The sequence below is a fragment of the Oncorhynchus clarkii genome, chromosome 19 (assembly GCF_045791955.1).
Source record: "Oncorhynchus clarkii lewisi isolate Uvic-CL-2024 chromosome 19, UVic_Ocla_1.0, whole genome shotgun sequence".
Lineage (NCBI taxonomy): Eukaryota > Metazoa > Chordata > Actinopteri > Salmoniformes > Salmonidae > Oncorhynchus > Oncorhynchus clarkii.
Genome location: NC_092165.1, coordinates 16,642,097 through 16,661,020, shown reverse-complemented (window position 1 = coordinate 16,661,020; position 18,924 = coordinate 16,642,097). Strand labels below are relative to the sequence as shown.

Genomic DNA, 18,924 nt, shown 5'->3' with positions numbered 1-18,924 from the left:
TCAGCCACTCCACTTCCCTTTAACCCTGTCTCCCTCCCTACACCCAATATAGTGCAGTACTTTTGACCAGTAGTGCACTATATAGGGTGCCATTTGGGCCACATCCCATGTCTCTGAGAGGAGAGACTGTGAGGGAACAGAACTGGAAGAGATGAGGATGGTCAGAAGTTCAGCATCTGGATGGAGACGAGAGAGTGGATTCTCGCTGGCCTAGTGCCTAGAAATGGAGGGAAAAAAAGCTTTGATTCGAAAGATACCAGGAAGTGTACTGTACATGGGAGCCAACCAAAATGAAGTCAACTGTTCCATATGGTTTCATTCAGTTCCATCCATTCCACAGGAGGTTCCATCTGGTTCCCAGAGCAGATACATAACCGGGTTACAGAAACACTTCCTGGAGAGTCTTAAGATGACATTTGATGACATTGCTGTCTAAACCTTCATGTTGTTCTATCATTCCTGCCCAGGTGGTGTACTTGCACATCAAGCCGTCTCACGCTTCAGAAACAGGAGATAGGCTCCTGCCCTTATGGGCCGTTCTGGCTCGGACAAGGCTCACTTGTGTTCTAGAGTGAGACAACACTTTTTCCTGACTATCCAGAGAGAAGATGAGCGAGATGGAGGGAATTTCACAAATGCATTTTGAAGAACAGTATTTTTGATATAAATTATTTTATTTCAGTAAAAATATACAAAACAAATTAGTAATTTGTGGGAAATGTAAACCATTATTTATCACTGCATTGTAGTAAAACACTACATACTTAGGTCGGCCGTCATTGTAAATAAGAATTTTATATTGTACATTTAATAAAGGTTACATTTATTTATGTTTTTAAATACTATGGAATCACATCCATATGAATGCCACAGCTTCATGCTACACATTCAAAAACAATAACATAACGTCACAATGGTAGAAACTTAAACAAACCATCTGTGTTGGACAAATCATTAATATCATAACAGGGGAATTGGTGGACATCTGTATGTAGATGGGATTGGTCAGTTGAAGTCCTTCTGCAGGTGTTATTGGTCAGTTGAAGTCGGGAGCAGTGACCAGTATGGGAGTCGAGGGAACACCTTGATTGAGAGACTGGAAGAGAGAGAAAGAGGAGGAGGAAAGGAGAAAAATAGATGAACTACTGTGAAGGAACATTTTATTTTGACTTCAGGTGTCCCTGGTGGTAATTTCCACGGCACTACTCTATTGCCTGCCCTGTGGCATCCTCTGTGTATTTACACAATCTTGTAAATATTTTATTTGTATGGAAACAATCTCTCCAAAAATATGGGTGTTGCTTTTATCCCCTTCCATTTTGTTTGGATTCTGTCTTGAAATATTATTCCTCATTGCCAGAACTCTTGTTTTAAATATGGCAAGCATATGTTGTGACTATAAACAATAAACATATATGAATATCATTTAGACTAAACATATCCGCAAATAAATCCAAGTAAACAAATGAAAATATCCATTCCCACCACACCCCATGAATAATATGATCACGGTAATTAAGCAATAATACCCCAGATAATAACGAATATTACAGTGCTGAACAAAATATTAAAGGGGAAGCGTTTTACAACTTGATGTTAGATGGTTCCTAGCCTGGAAAGTAGTCTATGGGCCAGGAGACACTGTAATCTGTAATCTACATGTGCTCTACACACATACATACACATTGTCATGTTGCTGTATTGTGGATTTTATATTGTACATTTGTAATAATAGAGTAATAATGTATTTTATGATTTCTTGTTTTATTTATGTTGTAGGCTGTTGTATTGTACTGTGATCTAATTATTTTTAACCCTGTTTGGACCCCAGGAAGAGTATCTGCTGAATGGGGATCCTAATAAATAATACATATGATGTACATGGTAATCTTGTAATCTACAACTGTAAATTGAATGAAATACTGAAATTCCCCTTTAAATGCATTTTCCCGTCTGTCTTACTGAGTATGGTCCGTAACGCCTCCTCTCCATGTACAGGATGTAAGAGAGCGTTGAGGAGATGGTGATCTGGATGATGGTGAAGAGAAGGAGGGACGACTTTACTCCATAACTGAACATCTGAGGTAATGAAAGGAGAGAGGGGGGGGGGGGGGGGGGGGGGGCAAAAGTAAATCTGTGAGCAAGTCATTTTGGAAGAACATTTTTCACACACAGATTGTAATATTGCATTGTGATAAAACAGATCATTTGAATATGAGAGATTTATCATTTCAGATGAAATATAATTTCTCCATAAGTAATACTCATGATGCATTACAAACATGTTGGCGTAACAACATACAGTACCAGTCAAAAGTTTGGACACACCTACTCATTCATGGGTTTTTCTTTATTTTTACTATTTTCTACATTGTAGAATAATAGTGAAGACATCAAAACTATGAAATAACACATATGCAGTGGTGTAAAGTACTTAAGTAAAAATACATTTAAATACTACCTATGTAGTTTTTGGGGGTATTTGTACTTTACTTGACTATTTATATTTTTGACAACTATGACTTTAACTTCACTACATTCCTAAAGAAAATGATGTACTTTTTACTCCTTACATTTTCCCTGACACCCAAAAGCACTCATTACATTTAGAATGTTTAGCAGGACAGGAAAATTGGCTAATTCACGCACTTATCAAGAAAACATCCCTAGTCATTCCTACTGCCTCTGATCTGGCAGACTCACTAAACACAAATGCTTTGTTTGTAAATTATGTCTGAGTGTTGAACTGTTGACCCTGGCTATCTGTAAATTTAAAAAACAGGACAATCGTGTTGTCTGGTTTGCTTAATATAAGACATTTTAAATGATTTTACTTTTGATACTTAAGTACATTTAAAACCAAATACTTTCAGACTTTTACTCAAGTAGTATTTTACAGGGTGACTTTTACTTTTACTTTTTTATGTATGACAATTGGGTACTTTTTCCACAACTGCACATATGGAATCATGTAGTAACCAAAAAAGTGTTAACTTCTCTAGGGTAGGGGGCAGCATTCGGAATGTTGGATGAAAAGCATGTCCAAATTAAACGGCCTGCTACTCGGGCCCAGAAGATTTGATATGCATATAACTGGTAGATCTGGATAGAAAACACTCTAAAGTTTCCAAAACTATTAAAATAGTGTCTGAGTATAACAGAACTGATTTGGCAGGCGAAAACCTGAGAAAAAATCCATTCAGGAATTAGTTTTATTTGTGGTTTTGTAGTTTTCTATTCAATGCCATTACAGTATCCATTGATTTAGGACTCAAATTGCAGTTCCTATGCCTTCCACTAGATGTCAACAGTCTTTAGAAATGGTTTCAGGCTTGTATTCTGATAAATGAGGGAGTAAGACCAGTCTGAATGAGTGGACCCTGACGTGTCACAGAGCTTTTTCATGCGCAATCCCGAGAGAGTGCCTTTCTTGTTTACTTTTTATATTGATGACGTTATTGTCCGGTTGAAATATTATAGATAATTTAGGCTAAAAACAACCTGAGGTATGAATATAAACATCATTTGACATGTTTCTATGAACTTTACGGATACAATTTGGATTTTTTTTTTGTCTGCCTGTTTTGACTGCGTTTGAGCCTGTGGATTACTGAAGAAAACATTTTTTAAATCTGACACTGTGGTTGGATTCACAAGAAGTTAATATTTAAACCTTTGTAAAATATGTTTTGTTTTCTAAATTTTTATAATGAGTATTTATGTATTTGAATTTGGCGCTCTGCAATCTCACTGGATGTTGGCCAGGTCATACCCTAGAGAGGTTAAACAAATCTGTCATGGATGACCCCCGGTACTGCTACTCATTCTGTTCACCAGTTCCGGAGGTCTACGTCACCAGCTTTCTAGGCTTCACTGAACGGGACTCATTATCATCAACCCCGGACTGTCTTGTCTGATTAGACACCCCTGGTTCCCATTTCCCCTGATAAGTATGTTATATATGTGCCCTCTGTTCCCTCTGTCTTTGTCGGTTATTGTTCCCATATCCGTTGGTCATGTGAGTACCTATGAGTTGGTGCAGCTGTTATGCTGCGTGCTTCATATTTTGTGTATTACGGGTATCGTCCCATGTCGTTCAACAAGGTTTACCCTCAATCTTTTGATTGGGTAAAGCCCAGTGTTTTGTATACATGTTTTGTTTTGGGTGTATTAAAAACCCTTATTGTGTATTCCTGCGCCTGTTTCCAAATATTTTATACCAGCGTGACAGAATAACCAACCCCGAAATGGATACAGCAGGAAAGGCCGAGCTGGCGACCATTGTAGGGACAGTACAGCACCACGAGGACTGTCTCTCCAGACTCAGACTCGGTATCGCCATGGACAGTGTTCTGGCAACCATCCTGCGCTTGGAGAGGAGTATGCAGTCCCTCCAGTCTCCAGCACCGATCCCGGTACCAGCTCCCACATCACGACCTACATCTGTTCCATCGGAGCCGGTCCATGGAATACCCCTGTTCCTCCCGCAGTGCTTCAACGGCGCACCAGCAAGATGCAAGAGGTTCCTTCTACAATGTGACCTGTACCTCACTCGCTACGCCGGAGCTGTTTCCAGAAGAGACAGGGTTGCCATCTCGCACTGACCGGACTGGCTCTGGACTGGGGTGCCGCGGTCAGGGAGATAGGTGGACCCGAGGTCGCGTCCTATGAGCGCTTCACCCTCCTCTTCCACTCAGTGTTTGATCATCCTGTGGAGGGCCGAGAGGAGGGTGAGCGTCTACTCCGACTACTCCAGGGATCTAGGACCGCCTCGGAGTTCGCCCTGGCGTTCCGGACCATCGCAGCCTCCACCGGATGGAACAAGTTGGCTCTGGTTACCGTTTTCTGCAGCGGACTGCGGGAGGAGGTACAGCTGGAGGTCGCCTGCCGTGATGACAACCTGTCATTCAACCAGCTCATCAGCATGGTGATCCGGTTGGACAATCTCCTGCGGTCCAGAAGAAGACCTGCGCGGAATTCAGAGCCCATGGCTACCCCTGCTCCGTGGCCAGAGCCGATGGAGGTGAGCTCGGCACGTTTGCCCGAGGCAGAGCATAGGAGGAGGAGGAATCTGGGCCTCTGCTTCTATTGTGGAGAACAGGCTCATTTCTCCCCGACCTGCTCTCTATCCACTAGGAGGCGAGGAGGTGACAAGCCAGAAAATTCCTCTGCGACAACCCAGGTAGGAGGCAAGGTCGCTTCTCCTTGTCTGTCAAATCAACCAGTGTGTTTTCCCGTTAAATTTCCTGAGTACCCTAGCCTTTCACTCCTTAGCTCTGATTGATTCCGGAGCTGCTGGGAATCTCTTAGTTAGCGCACTGGCCACTGCATTACGCATTCCTTTAGTTCCCCTATAGTCACCCATTCAGGTTCGAGACAGGGCTCGTACCACACATTACTGTTCCTGTTTCTTTGCTGACCCATTTCACCTACAGTGCCTTGCGAAAGTATTCGGCCGCCTTGAACTTTGCGACCTTTTGCCACATTTCAGGCTTCAAACATAAAGATATAAAACTGTAGGTCGCAAAGTTCAAGGGGGCCGAATACTTTCGCAAGGCACTGTAGGTCTCCATGGCCTCGGTCTCTTCATAGGAGAGGGGATAGACATGTCCTCTCTAGAGGGCTGCGTCAGACAACAGGTCAATGGCACAGTCCCAGGGGCGATGGGGAGGCAGGTGTGTAGCCTAGGTCTTTGAGAAAACCCGGTGCAGATCCTGGTACTCCTCCAGTAAATCCACTCGAGGAGCACAGTCCGGACTTTCCACCGTAGTGGTGTTGACAGACACCGCGAAACACCTCCCGTGACCAACCCAGCAGTCTCCTCTCGGACCAGGAAATATCCGGGTTATGAAAGCTCAACCAGGGGAGACCTAAAACAATGGGGTGCGTGGGGGTGTCTATAATCAAGAAAGTGATCTGTTCTGAATACAGTGCCTTGCGAAAGTATTCGGCCCCCTTGAACTTTGCGACCTTTTGCCACATTTCAGGCTTCAAACATAAAGATATAAAACTGTATTTTTTGTGAAGAATCAACAACAAGTGGGACACAATCATGAAGTGGAACGACATTTATTGGATATTTCAAACTTTTTTAACAAATCAAAAACTGAAAAATTGGGCGTGCAAAATTATTCAGCCCCCTTAAGTTAATACTTTGTAGCGCCACCTTTTGCTGCGATTACAGCTGCAAGTCGCTTGGGGTATGTCTCTATCAGTTTTGCACATCGAGAGACTGACATTTTTTCCCATTCCTCCTTGCAAAACAGCTCGAGCTCAGTGAGGTTGGATGGAGAGCATTTGTGAACAGCAGTTTTCAGTTCTTTCCACAGATTCTCGATTGGATTCAGGTCTGGACTTTGACTTGGCCATTCTAACACCTGGATATGTTTATTTTTGAATCATTCCATTGTAGATTTTGCTTTATGTTTTGGATCATTGTCTTGTTGGAAGACAAATCTCCGTCCCAGTCTCAGGTCTTTTGCAGACTCCATCAGGTTTTCTTCCAGAATGGTCCTGTATTTGGCTCCATCCATCTTCCCATCAATTTTAACCATCTTCCCTGTCCCTGCTGAAGAAAAGCAGGCCCAAACCATGATGCTGCCACCACCATGTTTGACAGTGGGGATGAGGTGTTCAGGGTGATGAGCTGTGTTGCTTTTACGCCAAACATAACGTTTTGCATTGTTGCCAAAAAGTTCAATTTTGGTTTCATCTGACCAGAGCACCTTCTTCCACATGTTTGGTCTCCCAGGTGGCTTGTGGCAAACTTTAAACGACACTTTTTATAGATATCTTTAAGAAATGGCTTTCTTCTTGCCACTCTTCCATAAAGGCCAGATTTGTGCAATATACGACTGATTGTTGTCCTATGGACAGAGTCTCCCACCTCAGCTGTAGATCTCTGCAGTTCATCCAGAGTGATCATGGGCCTCTTGGCTGCATCTCTGATCAGTCTTCTCCTTGTATGAGCTGAAAGTTTAGAGGGACGGCCAGGTCTTGGAAGATTTGCAGTGGTCTGATACTCCTTCCATTTCAATATTATCGCTTGCACAGTGCTCCTTGGGATGTTTAAAGCTTGGGAAATCTTTTTGTATCCAAATCCGGCTTTAAACTTCTTCACAACAGTATCTCGGACCTGCCTGGTGTGTTCCTTGTTCTTCATGATGCTCTCTGCGCTTTTAACGGACCTCTGAGACTATCACAGTGCAGGTGCATTTATACGGAGACTTGATTACACACAGGTGGATTGTATTTATCCTCATTAGTCATTTAGGTCAACATTGGATCATTCAGAGATCCTCACTGAACTTCTGGAGAGAGTTTGCTGCACTGAAAGTAAAGGGGCTGAATAATTTTGCACGCCCAATTTTTCAGTTTTTGATTTGTTAAAAAAGTTTGAAATATCCAATAAATGTCATTCCACTTCATGATTGTGTCCCACTTGTTGATGATTCTTCACAAAAAAATACAGTTTTATATCTTTATGTTTGAAGCCTGAAATGTGGCAAAAGGTCGCAAAGTTCAAGGCGGCCGAATACTTTCGCAAGGCACTGTATGTACAGGAGTGTCTCCAGCAACGTTTTATCCACCCCTCTAATTCACCAGCATCCTCAAGATTCTTTTTTGTCAAGAAGAAAGATTGGGGACTCATTCCAACCATAATCGAACAAATGCACGGGGCGCAGTACTTCACGAAGCAGGACTTGAGGAGCGCCTACAATCTAGTGCGCATTCGTGCAGGCGATGAATGGAAGACTGCTTTTTCCACGACCACGGGTCATTATCTCGTATCTCGTAATGCTCTTTGGCCTGTCTAATGCTACTTCAGTCTTCCAGGCCTTCATCAACAAAGTGTTTCGGGACATGCTGGGATGGGGCGTAGTGGTCTATATAGATGACATTTTGGTCTATTCTGCTGACTGCGTTCAGCATGTCTCGTTAGTCAGGTCTGTGCTGAGAAGACTGTTGGAGCATGATCTATATGTTAAACAGGAGAAATGTTTATTTTTCCAGCAGTCCATGTCCTTTTTGGGCTATCTCATCTCCACTGCGGGAGTGGAGATGGAGGAGCAACATGTCAGCGCAGTCAGGTCATGGCCCATCCCCAGTTCCGTGAAAGCAGTCCAGCGATTCCTGCGGTTTCGCCAACTGTTTCCGGAGGTTCATCCGGGGCTCCAGCACGGTGGTCGCGCCTCTTACCTCCCTGCTGAGAGGAGGTCCTGTTAGTGTTTAAATACTGGAGAGTTGAGACCAAATCACGGACGCTGGACAGAGTGGATTTCAGTTGTAACAAAAGACAGTTTTAATGAGTCAGAGATATCTTGTCCCGCAGTTTTACGTGCACGGACCTAGTTCACATAACTCGGCAAGGAGCCAGGTGAAAAAGAGGCCTTATACTACGGTTACATTCATTTTTATACATAGAATAAAGTAGGTGGAGTCTTGTCGTTTCGGTCTTCTTGACTGGTCGGAGGGTTGGAGGCGGGCCTTGCTCTAGCCAGAGCGGGCCCCATTGGTGCACAGCAAAAGTCCTTTGCTCTTGGGACCGGCCAGTAGAGGGAGATGAGATGTGTGTTTCTACAAGGAAGAGGGGGTCAGTCTTATGGCTGGGTGTATGTGTTCTTACGACGGAATGTCTTTGTTTATATGAGCTATGTGTATGAATATTTATATAACAGTCCCCAGCGGCTTCGTTGGACGGCGGAAGCAGAGAGGGCATTCGAGATGCTGAAGGCACGTTTCACCACTGCTCCCGTGTTGGCACATCCCGACCACTACAGATGATAGTGCGAACGACCCAGTACATCACTGGGGCCAAGCTTCCTGCCATCCAGGACCTCTATAGCAGGCCCTAAAAATTGTCAAAGACTCCAGCCACCCTAGTCATAGACTGTTCTCTCTGCTACCACACGGCAAGCGGTACCGGAGCGCCAAGTCTAGGTCCAAGAGGCTTCTAAACAGCTTCTACCCCCAAGCCATAAGACTGCTGAACATCTAGTCAAATGGCTACCCAAACTATTTGCATAGCTGAGCCTGTGGTTTGTGGGGCTGTTTAAAGTCCTGAGGAGGGGTAATAAGGTAACGTACCATTTACAACTCCCTGTTGATTACTGAATTAACCCAACCTTTCACGTGTCTCTCCTCAGGCCAGTGGTGCCTGGTCCCCTTGCTGAGGCTGGACCCAGTGACGCCCCGCCTCCTCCTCTGGACATCGAGGGAGGTCCGGCGTACTCGGTTCTGGATTCGAGGTGTCGGGAGGGGCATCTCCAGTACCTCATCGACTGGGCCCAGAGGAGCGGTGCTGGGTTCCTGCGGTGGACATCCTGGATGCTTCACTGTCCAGGGATTTTCAACGTCGGCGCCCAGACCGCCCCGCCCTGTGCCCCTATGGTCGTCCCAGAGGCCGGTGTCGTCCTGAGGCCTGTGTTGTGCAGCGCGCCAGGGGGGTGTACTGTCACGGATCCCCCCGGTATTGCTGCTCATTCTGTTCACCAGTTCCGGAGGTCTACGTCGCCGGCTTTCCAGTTCAGTGAAGAACGGGATTCATTATCATCAACCCAGGACTGTCTTGTCTGATTACAAACACACCTGGTTCCCATTTCCCCTGATTAGTATGTTATATATGTGCCCTCTGTTCCCTCTGTCTTTGTCGGTTATTGTTCCCATGTCCGTTGGTCGTGTGAGTACCTATGCGTTGGTGCAGCTGTTATGCTACGTGCTTTATATATTGTGTATTGTGTATTATCAGTCCATGTCATTCAACGAGGTTTACCCTCACTCTTTTGTTTGGGTACAGTCCAGTGTTTTATATAAGTGTTTGTTTTGGGCGTATTAAAAAACCCTATTGTGTATTCCTGAGCCTGTCTCCAAATCCGTTATACCAGTGTGACAAAATCTAAATATATTTTATATTCTAGATTCTTTAAAGTAGCCACACTTTGCCTTTATGACAGCTTTGCACTCTCAACCAGCTTCATGAGAAATGCTTTTCCAACAGTCTTGAAGGCGTTCCCACATATGCCGAGCACTTGTTGGCTGCTTTTCCTTCACTCTGCGGTCAAACTCATCCCAAACCATCTCAATTGGGTTGAGGTTGTGTGATTGTGGGGTCCAAGTCATCTGATGCAGCACTCCATCACTCTCCTTCTTGGTCAAATATCCCTTACACAGCCTGGAGGTGTGTGTTGGGTCATTGTCCTGTTGAAAAACAAATGATAGTCCCACTAAGCGCAAACCAGATGGGATGGCGTATCGCTGCAGAATGCTGCGTTAGCCATAATGGTTAAGTGTGCCTTGAATTCTAAATAAATCACTGACAATGTCTCCCGCAAAGCACCCCCACACCATCACTCCTCCTCCTCCATGCTTCATGGTGGGAACCACACATGTGGAGATCATCTGTTCACCTACTCTGCGTCTCACAAAGACACGACGCTTAGAACCAAAAATCTCAAATTTGGACTAATCAGACCAAAGGACAGATTTCAACCGGTATAATGTCCATTGCTCGTGTTTCTTGGCCCAAGCAAGTCTCTTCTTATTATTGGTGTCCTTTAATAGTGGTTTCTTTGCAGCAATTCGAATCAAATCAAATTGTATTGGTCACATACACGTGTTTAGCAGATGTTATTGTGAGTGTAGCGAAATTGTGTTTCTTGCTCTGACAGTGCAGTAATATCTAACAATGTCACAACATATATCCAATACACACAAATCTAAGTAAAGGACTGGAATTATGAATATATAAATATATGGACGAGCAATGTCAGAGCGGCATTGACTAAGATACAGTATATACATATGAGATGAGTAATGCAAAACATGTAAACATTAAAGTGACTAGTGTTCTATTTATTAAAGTGGCCAGTGATTCCAAGTCTATTTAGATAGGCAGCAGCCTCTAATGTGCTAGTGATGGCTATTTAACAGTCTGATGGCCTTGAGATATAAGCTGTTTTTCAGTCTTTTGGTCCCAGCTTTGATGCACGTGTACTGACCTCGCCTTCTGTATGATAGTGTTGTGAACAGGTAGTGGCTCGGGTGGTTGCTATCCTTGATTATCTTTTTGGCCTTTGCCGTACCAGGCGGTGATACAGTCCAACGGGATGCTCGTAATTGTGCATCTGTAAAAGTTTGTGAGGGTTTTATGTGCTAAGCCAAATTTCTTCAGCCTCCTGAGTTTGAAGAGGCGCTGTTGCACCTTCTTCACCACACTGTCTATGTGGGTGGACCATTTCAGTTTGTCAGTGATGTTGTACTTTCCACCTTCTCCACTGCGGTCCCGTCAATGTGGATGGGGGGGTATACTCCCTCTGCTGTTTCCTGAAGTTCATGATCATCTCCTTTGTTTTGTTGACATTGATTGAGAGTTTTTTTTCCTGGTACCACACTCCCAGAGCTCTCACTTCCTCCCTGTAGGCTGTCATTGTTGGTAATCAAGACTACTATTGTTGTGTCGTCTGCAAACTTGATGATTGAGTTGGACGCGTGCATAGCCATGCAGTCATGGGTGAACAGGGAGTACAGGAGGGGGCTGAGCACACACCCTTGTGGGGCCCCAGTGTTGAGGATCTGCAAAGTGGAGGTGTTGTTTCCTACCCTCACCACCTGGGGGCAGCCCGTCAGGAAGTCCAGGACCCAGTTGCACAGGGCGGGGTTCAGACCCAGGGCCTCGAACTTAATGATGATGAGCTTGGAGGGTACTATGGTGTTGAATTCTGAGCTATAGTCAATGAACAGCATTCTTACGTAGGTATTCCTCTTGTCCAGATGGGATAGGGCAGTGTGCAATGCAATGGTGATTGCATCGTCTGTGGATCTATTGGGGTGGTAAACAAATTGAAGTGGGTCTAGGGTGACAGATAAGGTAGAGGTGATATGATAATTGACTAGTCTCTCAAAGCACTTCTTGATGAAAGGAGTCAGTGCTAAAGGGCAATAGTCATTTAGTTCAGTTACCTTTGCTTTCTTGGGTACAGGAACAATGGGGGCCATTCTTGAAGCATGTGGGTACAGCAGACTGGGATAGGGAGAGATTGAAAATGTCCGTAAACATGCTCTGAGGACGCGGCTAGGGATGTCGTCTGGGCCGGCAGCCTTGCGAGGGTTAACACGCTTAAATGTCTTACTCACATTGGCCACGGGGGAAGGAGAGACCACAGTCCTTGGTAGCGGGCCGCGTTGGTGGCACTGTGTTATCCTCAAAGCGGGCGAAGAAGGTGTTTAGATTGTCCGAAAGCAAGACGTTGGTGTCAGCAAAGTGGCTGGTTTTCCTTTTGTAGTCTGTGATTGTCTGTAGACCCTGCCACATCTTGTGTCTGAGCCGTTGAATTGGAACTCCACTTTGTCTCTATACTGATGTTTTGCCTGTTTGATTGCTTTGCTGAGGGAATAACTACACTGTTTGTATTCTGCCATATTCCCAGTTACCTTGCGGTGGTTCGTACTTTCAGTTTTGCGCGAATGCTACCATCTATCCAGGTTTCTGGTTAGAGTAGATTTTAATAGTCACAGTGGGTACAACATCTCCTATACACCTCCTGATAAACTCAGTCACCGTATCAGTATAATCGTCCATGTTATTATTGGAGGCTACCCGGGAACATATCTCAGTCCGCGTGATCAAAACAATCTTGAAGCGTGGATTCCGATTGTTCAGACCAGTGTTGAATAGTCCTTAGCACGGGTAGCAGTGGTCGAGTGTTTTAGCAGCGTGAGTACTACAGTCAATGTGTTGATAGAACTTCGGCAGCCTTTCCTCTAATTTCCTTTGTTAAAATCTCCAGCTACAATAAATGCGGCCTCGGGATATGTGGTTTCCAGTTTGCATAAAGTCCAGTGAAGTTATTTGAGGGCCATCGTAGTATCGGCTTGAGGGGGGATATACACGGCTGTGACTTTAACCGAAGAGAATTCTCTTGGGGGGTAATGCGGTCTGCATTTGATTGTGAGGTATTCTAGGTCGGGTGAACAAAAGGACTTCCTGTATGTTATCAACATCCCACCATGAGTCATTAATCATGAAACATACAACCCTGCACTTCTTCTTCCCAGAGAGATATTTATTCCTGTCTGCGCAATGAACTGAGAACCCAACTGGCTGGACGTACTCAGACAGTTTATCCCGAGAGAGCCATGTTTTGTGAAACAGAGTATGTTACCATCCCTGATGTCTCTCTGGAAAGAAATCCTCACCCTAAGCTTGTCAACTTTATTATCCAGAGACTGAACATTAGCGAGTAATATACTCGGAAGCGGTGGGTGGTGTGCATGCCTAGTCAATGAACAGCATTCGGCTAATAATGTAAGAAATAATACATAAAAAAAATATAATACTGCAGAGTTTCCTAAGAGCTAGAAGCACGGCAGCCCTCTATGTCGGCACCTTTTTCACAGAGTGAAGGCCTGATTCACGCAGTCTCCTCTGAACAGTTGATGTTGAGATGTGTCTGTTACTTGATCTCTGTGACGCATTTATTTTGGCTGCAATCTGAGGTGCATTTAACTTTAATGAGCTTATCCTTTGCAGCAGAGGTAACTCTGGGTCTTCCTTTCCTGTGGCGGTCCTCATGAGAGCAGGTTTCATCACAGCACTTGATGGTTTTTGCGACTGCACTTGAAGTAACTTTCAAAAGTTCTTTAAGTTTTCCGGATTGACTGACCTTCATGTCTTAAAGATGGACTATCATTTCTCTTTGCTTATTTGAGCTGTTCTTGTCATGTACTTGATCTTTTACCAAATAGGGCTATCTTCTTGTATACCAACCCTACCTTGTCACAACACAACTGATTGGCTCAAATGCATTAAGAAGTTTAATGAACTTTTAACAAAGAACACCTGTTAATTTAAATGCATTCCAGGTGACTACCTCATTAAGTTGGCTGAGAGAATGCTAAGAGTGTGCAAAGCTGTCATTAAGGCAAAGGGTGGCTACTTTGAAGAATCTCAAATATAAAATAGATTTAGATTTGTTTAACACTTTTTTGGTTACTACATGATTCCATATGTGTAATTTCATAGTTTTGATGTCTTCACTATTATTCTGCAATGTGGCAACACACACACACACACACACACACACACACACACACACACACACACACACACACACACACACACACACACACACACACACACACACACACACACACACACACACACACACACACACATACACACACACACATACACACAGACCAATGATATAAGAGGTACTCACAGTGGCATAGTGCTGGTGGTCACATTCATACACCTGTATGTAGTGTGTTGTGGGGGCCAGGGGGTGGTTACACGGTGTCTCTGGATTGTTGTGGAGATCGATGAAGTAGAAGATGAGGGCCAGGAGAGAAACCAAAATGGCCACCAGTGTCACCACCATACACACACCCAGCTGGAGGGAGGGAGGGAGAGAAAAAGAGAGCGAGATGGAGGAAGAGATAGGGGTGGGAGTCAGGGGCCAGACCTCATTGATCACCATGTACATTTTTATAACATAGGGTGTGTGTGTGTGTGTGTGTGACTACCTGTGATAAAGTGAAAATCTGAGGCCAGCACCCGACCCACAAATAAATAAATAAATGTGCTGTAGGCTAGAGTCAGAGATGGAATTTTTTTGTGCCTAATTTAGATATGTTTCTGCTTATAATTTTGGTAGGCTATTTGGGAGTCAACTTGTCTATAATTGGATACATGCAGCTTCTCTTCTGTCATTATATGTAAACTAAATAAACCCTTGCTCACCAGAATCAGTTTGACCGGTTGTAAGGAAATTGAAAGCTGTGAATATGACCCAACATGTTTCTGATAAGATTTCATATTTATGTTTTATTTCAGCTTTTGTAGTTGAAATACTATCAGCTTTAATGACACTGATAGATCGCTGCTCTACAGACGGTCCCTAACTGTGCATTCACATTCTCTCAAGATTCTGAAATGAATCAATCACATTTCTCTACTTCCTGTTCCCGAGTCAAAATGTACATTTGGTGTATCATTTTACTGAAGAACTGCTTAATTCAGCAGGAGTTAATATTAAGACTACGTGAGAGGTTATAAACCTACAGTTAGAGTCCAGATTTCACTTTCTATTAAACCGATCTGAACAGTAGGCCACGTCACCAAATCTTTCCCAAACATGACTTTTCTGGCCCTCCCTTCTCTGTATTTTCAACTCTCTATTATGCAGCTTTTCTTTTTTTTTAAATTTTTTAACTCCGGTATTTGTCCTTTTAAAAACGTTTGGCGTGTAGGCTTTTTGGCGCGCGTAAAGTTAGGCCTTTAAAGTTTAGGCTTTTGCAACTAATGCCAAAAACATCAAAGAAAAACCTCAATGTAGTCTATAGACCTAGATATAAATTGCGCAACAATGATACATTTATAGATTTGTTTATGTATTCTTTTCTCTTTATTCAACCCGACTGCCACCTACCTGCCCCTTCATTTGCATAATATTTCATAACTCTAAACGAATTATTTATATATAAACACTAGATGACAGGGGGCGCTGTTTTGAAGACACAGTGCCTCCATCTTGGCACTCCAACATCGTGGTAAAAATATATTTTTGGAAGCTATAGAAATGCATTTATAAATGTCTACTTTAGTTTTGGCCATGTTTATTCTATTACAGACACCTTAATGCAGACTTTTAAATGATACTTATTGTTATTGTTAATCTAACTGCAGTTTCCATTTTACAGTAGCTATTACAGCGAAAAAATACCATGCTATTGTTTGAGGATAGTGCACAACAACAAAATGCTTTTGTCATGGCAACTGGTTTGGTACATTCACCTCTGAAGGTAAATAATGTACTTACATTCAGTAATCTTGCTCTGATTTGGATTACTGAGGGTCCCAGAGATAACATGTAGCGTAGTTTTGTTTGATAAAATCAATTTTCATATTCAAATGTAGGAACTGAGTTCTACAGTTTGACCCCCCCTGCTGTCTCGGGCTCCACACCCACCCCGTCCAGCCATCTAGATGTGTGAAGGTTAGTGTCTTTTCTGTAGGGAAGCTAATGATCCATCATGTATGACATTCCTGTGAGTGTGTAAACCTACATTTTTTATTACCATAGCATTTTTTGTATGCTTTCTATAGTTGTGTAAGGTGATGTTAGGCTCCCATGTGGCGCAGCGGTCTAAGGCATTGCATCTCAGTGCTAGAGGTGTCATTACAGTCCCTGGTTCGATTCTGGGCTGTATCACACCCGGAAGTGATCGGGAGTCCCATAGGGCAGCGCACAATTGGCCCAGCGTCGTCCGGGTTAGGGGAGGGTTTGGCCGGGGTACGTGGTCATGGTAAAATAAGAATTTGTTCTTAAATGACTTGCCCAGTTAAAGTTTGAATGTACTTGAACATTTATAAATTAACCAATTCTGCACATTTGGTCAAACTTCTGGCAGACTTGATACAAAATATTGTGTAGTGATATAATTCTTCACTGGATCAGTCTGAAACTTTGCACACACACTGATCACTGTCTGGCCTTTTAATTGCATTTCTAAAATGATGGTATATTTGGGATGTTTTTTATTTCTATTATATTTATCCAGATCTAATGTAATTCTCCTTCATTAATTTCCCATTTCCACAAACTTCAGTGTTTCCTTTCAAATGGTATCAAGAATATGCATATCCTTGCTTCAGGTCCTGAGCTACAGGCAGTTGAAAAAAGGTTCCGATCCTTAAGAGGTTTTAAACAAATTCCCTACAAAAACGCCATTCATTTCCCCCATGGGCTTTGTCCAATGAACCATGGCAGAGTTAGTGCCAACAAAAAGACGCCATTACTATTTCTCTCTATGGAGGACTGCTTTTCTGAGAAGGCTAACATGGCCGACCGGTGGCTTCAAAGCCTCTCATTGGCCAATAAATAGCATTGGTGATCCAGAGTTTATATACGTCATTGCCCTAAACCTGGACACCCCGCGGATTTAACCGTGGGGATTGCGTGTTATGAGTCACCCAGCGCATCACTAGTGTGAGTGTGTGTACGCGAGCATGCCTTGTGGTGGTATTCATACTCACCAATTTCATACTGCTGTGTTTCTCCATCACTATGGCAACGACTCCTGCTGCTATGTACTAGACACACCAGACATAAACAACTCCCAATTGTCAATCAAATATCATAACCAATGGTTAAAAGAATGAGTGGATTATCTGATAAAACAATAACGAAATTGGATGGCAACACTTTAAAAAAATCCTGGTAATCACAATAACACTTTTGATAGAATAACTTATGGAACCACCCCAAAACGTATTTCACTATCATCCAAAAATCACTCAGTACAGAGAGTGAGTATGAGTGAAGGTTAGGTTACTAGGTTACCGATAGGCCGCTCCACCAGGGCACCCCAAAGGTCACGACCTCTGTGAATTCAGTGGAGAGGAGGGGGAGGGAGTAGGACATCACCATCACACCAATCATTACTTGGGACACCTGACACACACAGATAGAAGATATATTTAGATAGACGAACATACACAATCACACACGCACAGACTGATGCAAGCATGCACACACAGGCCGGTTACCACTTTGTGGGAACTGCTGATGTAAGAAGGGTTTTATGATTGACTTATTGACACAAACACATTAGGTTCCAGGCGTTCACCACAAACCAATGTCTGACAGTCTGACATCTTTATAGAGACAATAATTATAATGAGTCATGTACAAATACATATTTGATTCAAACAATGTGAGAGAAAAAAAACAGGACACTAAATGCACAGGGCTGAACACAACATGCAATGATAACCTCCCCTATTGTAGCATCTCCATCTATAAAAAAGCTACATAGTCGTTAACATCTGACGCTCACCCCCAATGCCTTCTGCTCGCCTTTCTCGAGCAGAGCCCGTCTGTCGGTCAGTTTATCTGCGTTGATGTCCGTCGTCACGCTCACTGACATCCTAGCGCTCTGGAGCCCTTTGGCACTGGGAGTCAAGGGAAATGACAATACTCAATTTCTGTTCAATTGTTAGGCTATTAAAGAGATTGACTTGACCAATATTTGTCATTAATGAAAATAATCACTCCTAAAAAAACAACCTAAACAACCTAACTTTATTTAAATGATGGTTGACTAGACAACAAAAGTCAAACCTCCAGGGCGGACCGTTATACAATCTAAAATCCCATTAGGATAATCGACGCATCTTACCTTTTTCTTTCAGATACAAAATCACTTTAGTGTGCCTAATTCCACAAACACAATTTCTTGTTGCCTACTTCACGAATTATTCAAATAGATTTAGCAACATAGCCAGTCCGAGACCGTTCCTTCAACTTTTTGTGTCTCCGCCCGTTCTTGGCACGAACGCAACCGGAGTAGGATTAGTTTACTTTCACTGGTGCAAAGCCTCCACCCCTAGCCCACTGTCACCCCCTCGTCTTGCGAGACAGTGATACAATACTCAATCTAAACATTCGTAGCAACCGTTTTTTTTTGTGACAGCCTGGACCTACACGGTAATTTTGCAACAAAAAAAGGACCGTGTGTATCCAACAGGGGCTGTTTTCATCAAGGTAAGTCATTTTTTAAAATAGCTGATGAATTTACATAAATGGTGGATGAAGTTGCGCTGTTCTTCAGGGGGGATCGACAGAATATGTCAGTTTAGCCATATTGATGTGTAGGCAACATAGCAAGGTTATTGAGAAATAAGCAAGGTAAATGGGCGTTATACATTTGTTCTTAACTGATTTGTATCTTTAAATAAAGGTTTAATAAAATGTAGGCAACTTAAATAAATAAAAGAAGCCAATCTTTCTATTATGGCGGACGTGTGTGCATGGTGCCCCCCCCCCCTCATTAATTTGGCCTTGAACCTCATGTTATGTCAATACACTTCAGACCAGTCGGCTGGACCGTGTTAATGTACCGTAGTTCATTGCTATTTCCCCT

The 18,924-nt window shown here is 43.2% G+C and overlaps 2 protein-coding genes across 3 annotated transcripts in view; one reads left to right on the top strand and one right to left on the bottom strand.

Moving 5' to 3' along the window:
• Nucleotides 1-655: 655 nt before the first annotated feature.
• On the bottom strand, nucleotides 656-18,500 carry LOC139374860 (membrane-spanning 4-domains subfamily A member 12-like). The gene is made up of 7 exons (XM_071116030.1): nucleotides 18,181-18,500; nucleotides 17,839-17,953; nucleotides 17,343-17,453; nucleotides 17,036-17,092; nucleotides 14,220-14,390; nucleotides 1,963-2,079; nucleotides 656-1,096 (listed from the first exon to the last, which is right to left on the bottom strand). The coding sequence occupies exons 2-7, from the start codon at nucleotides 17,926-17,928 to the stop codon at nucleotides 1,037-1,039; spliced, it is 606 nt and encodes a 201-aa protein (XP_070972131.1). The 5' UTR covers nucleotides 17,929-17,953; nucleotides 18,181-18,500; the 3' UTR covers nucleotides 656-1,036.
• The window catches only part of LOC139374858 (uncharacterized), a 15,210-nt gene continuing 14,646 nt past the window's right edge, over nucleotides 18,361-18,924 (top strand). Inside the window, exon 1 of one of the 2 annotated variants that reach the window (XM_071116029.1) lies at nucleotides 18,361-18,545. The gene's annotated coding sequence lies outside the window, so the exon portion shown is untranslated. The remainder of the gene's footprint in view (nucleotides 18,546-18,924) is intronic. The other variant, XM_071116028.1, reaches the window with a different exon arrangement.

Excerpts from the sequence above, each read along its gene's own strand:
- LOC139374860 (XM_071116030.1), bottom strand. The coding sequence starts at position 17,928 with ATGTCAGTGAGCGTGACGACGGACATCAACGCAGATAAACTGACCGAC. Across the intron at positions 17,093-17,342 it reads CCTGGTGGAGCGGCCTATCG|TACATAGCAGCAGGAGTCGT; the intron begins GTAACCTAGTAA and ends TGGTGTGTCTAG. Across the intron at positions 14,391-17,035 it reads AACACAGCAGTATGAAATTG|CTGGGTGTGTGTATGGTGGT; the intron begins GTGAGTATGAAT and ends CCCTCCCTCCAG.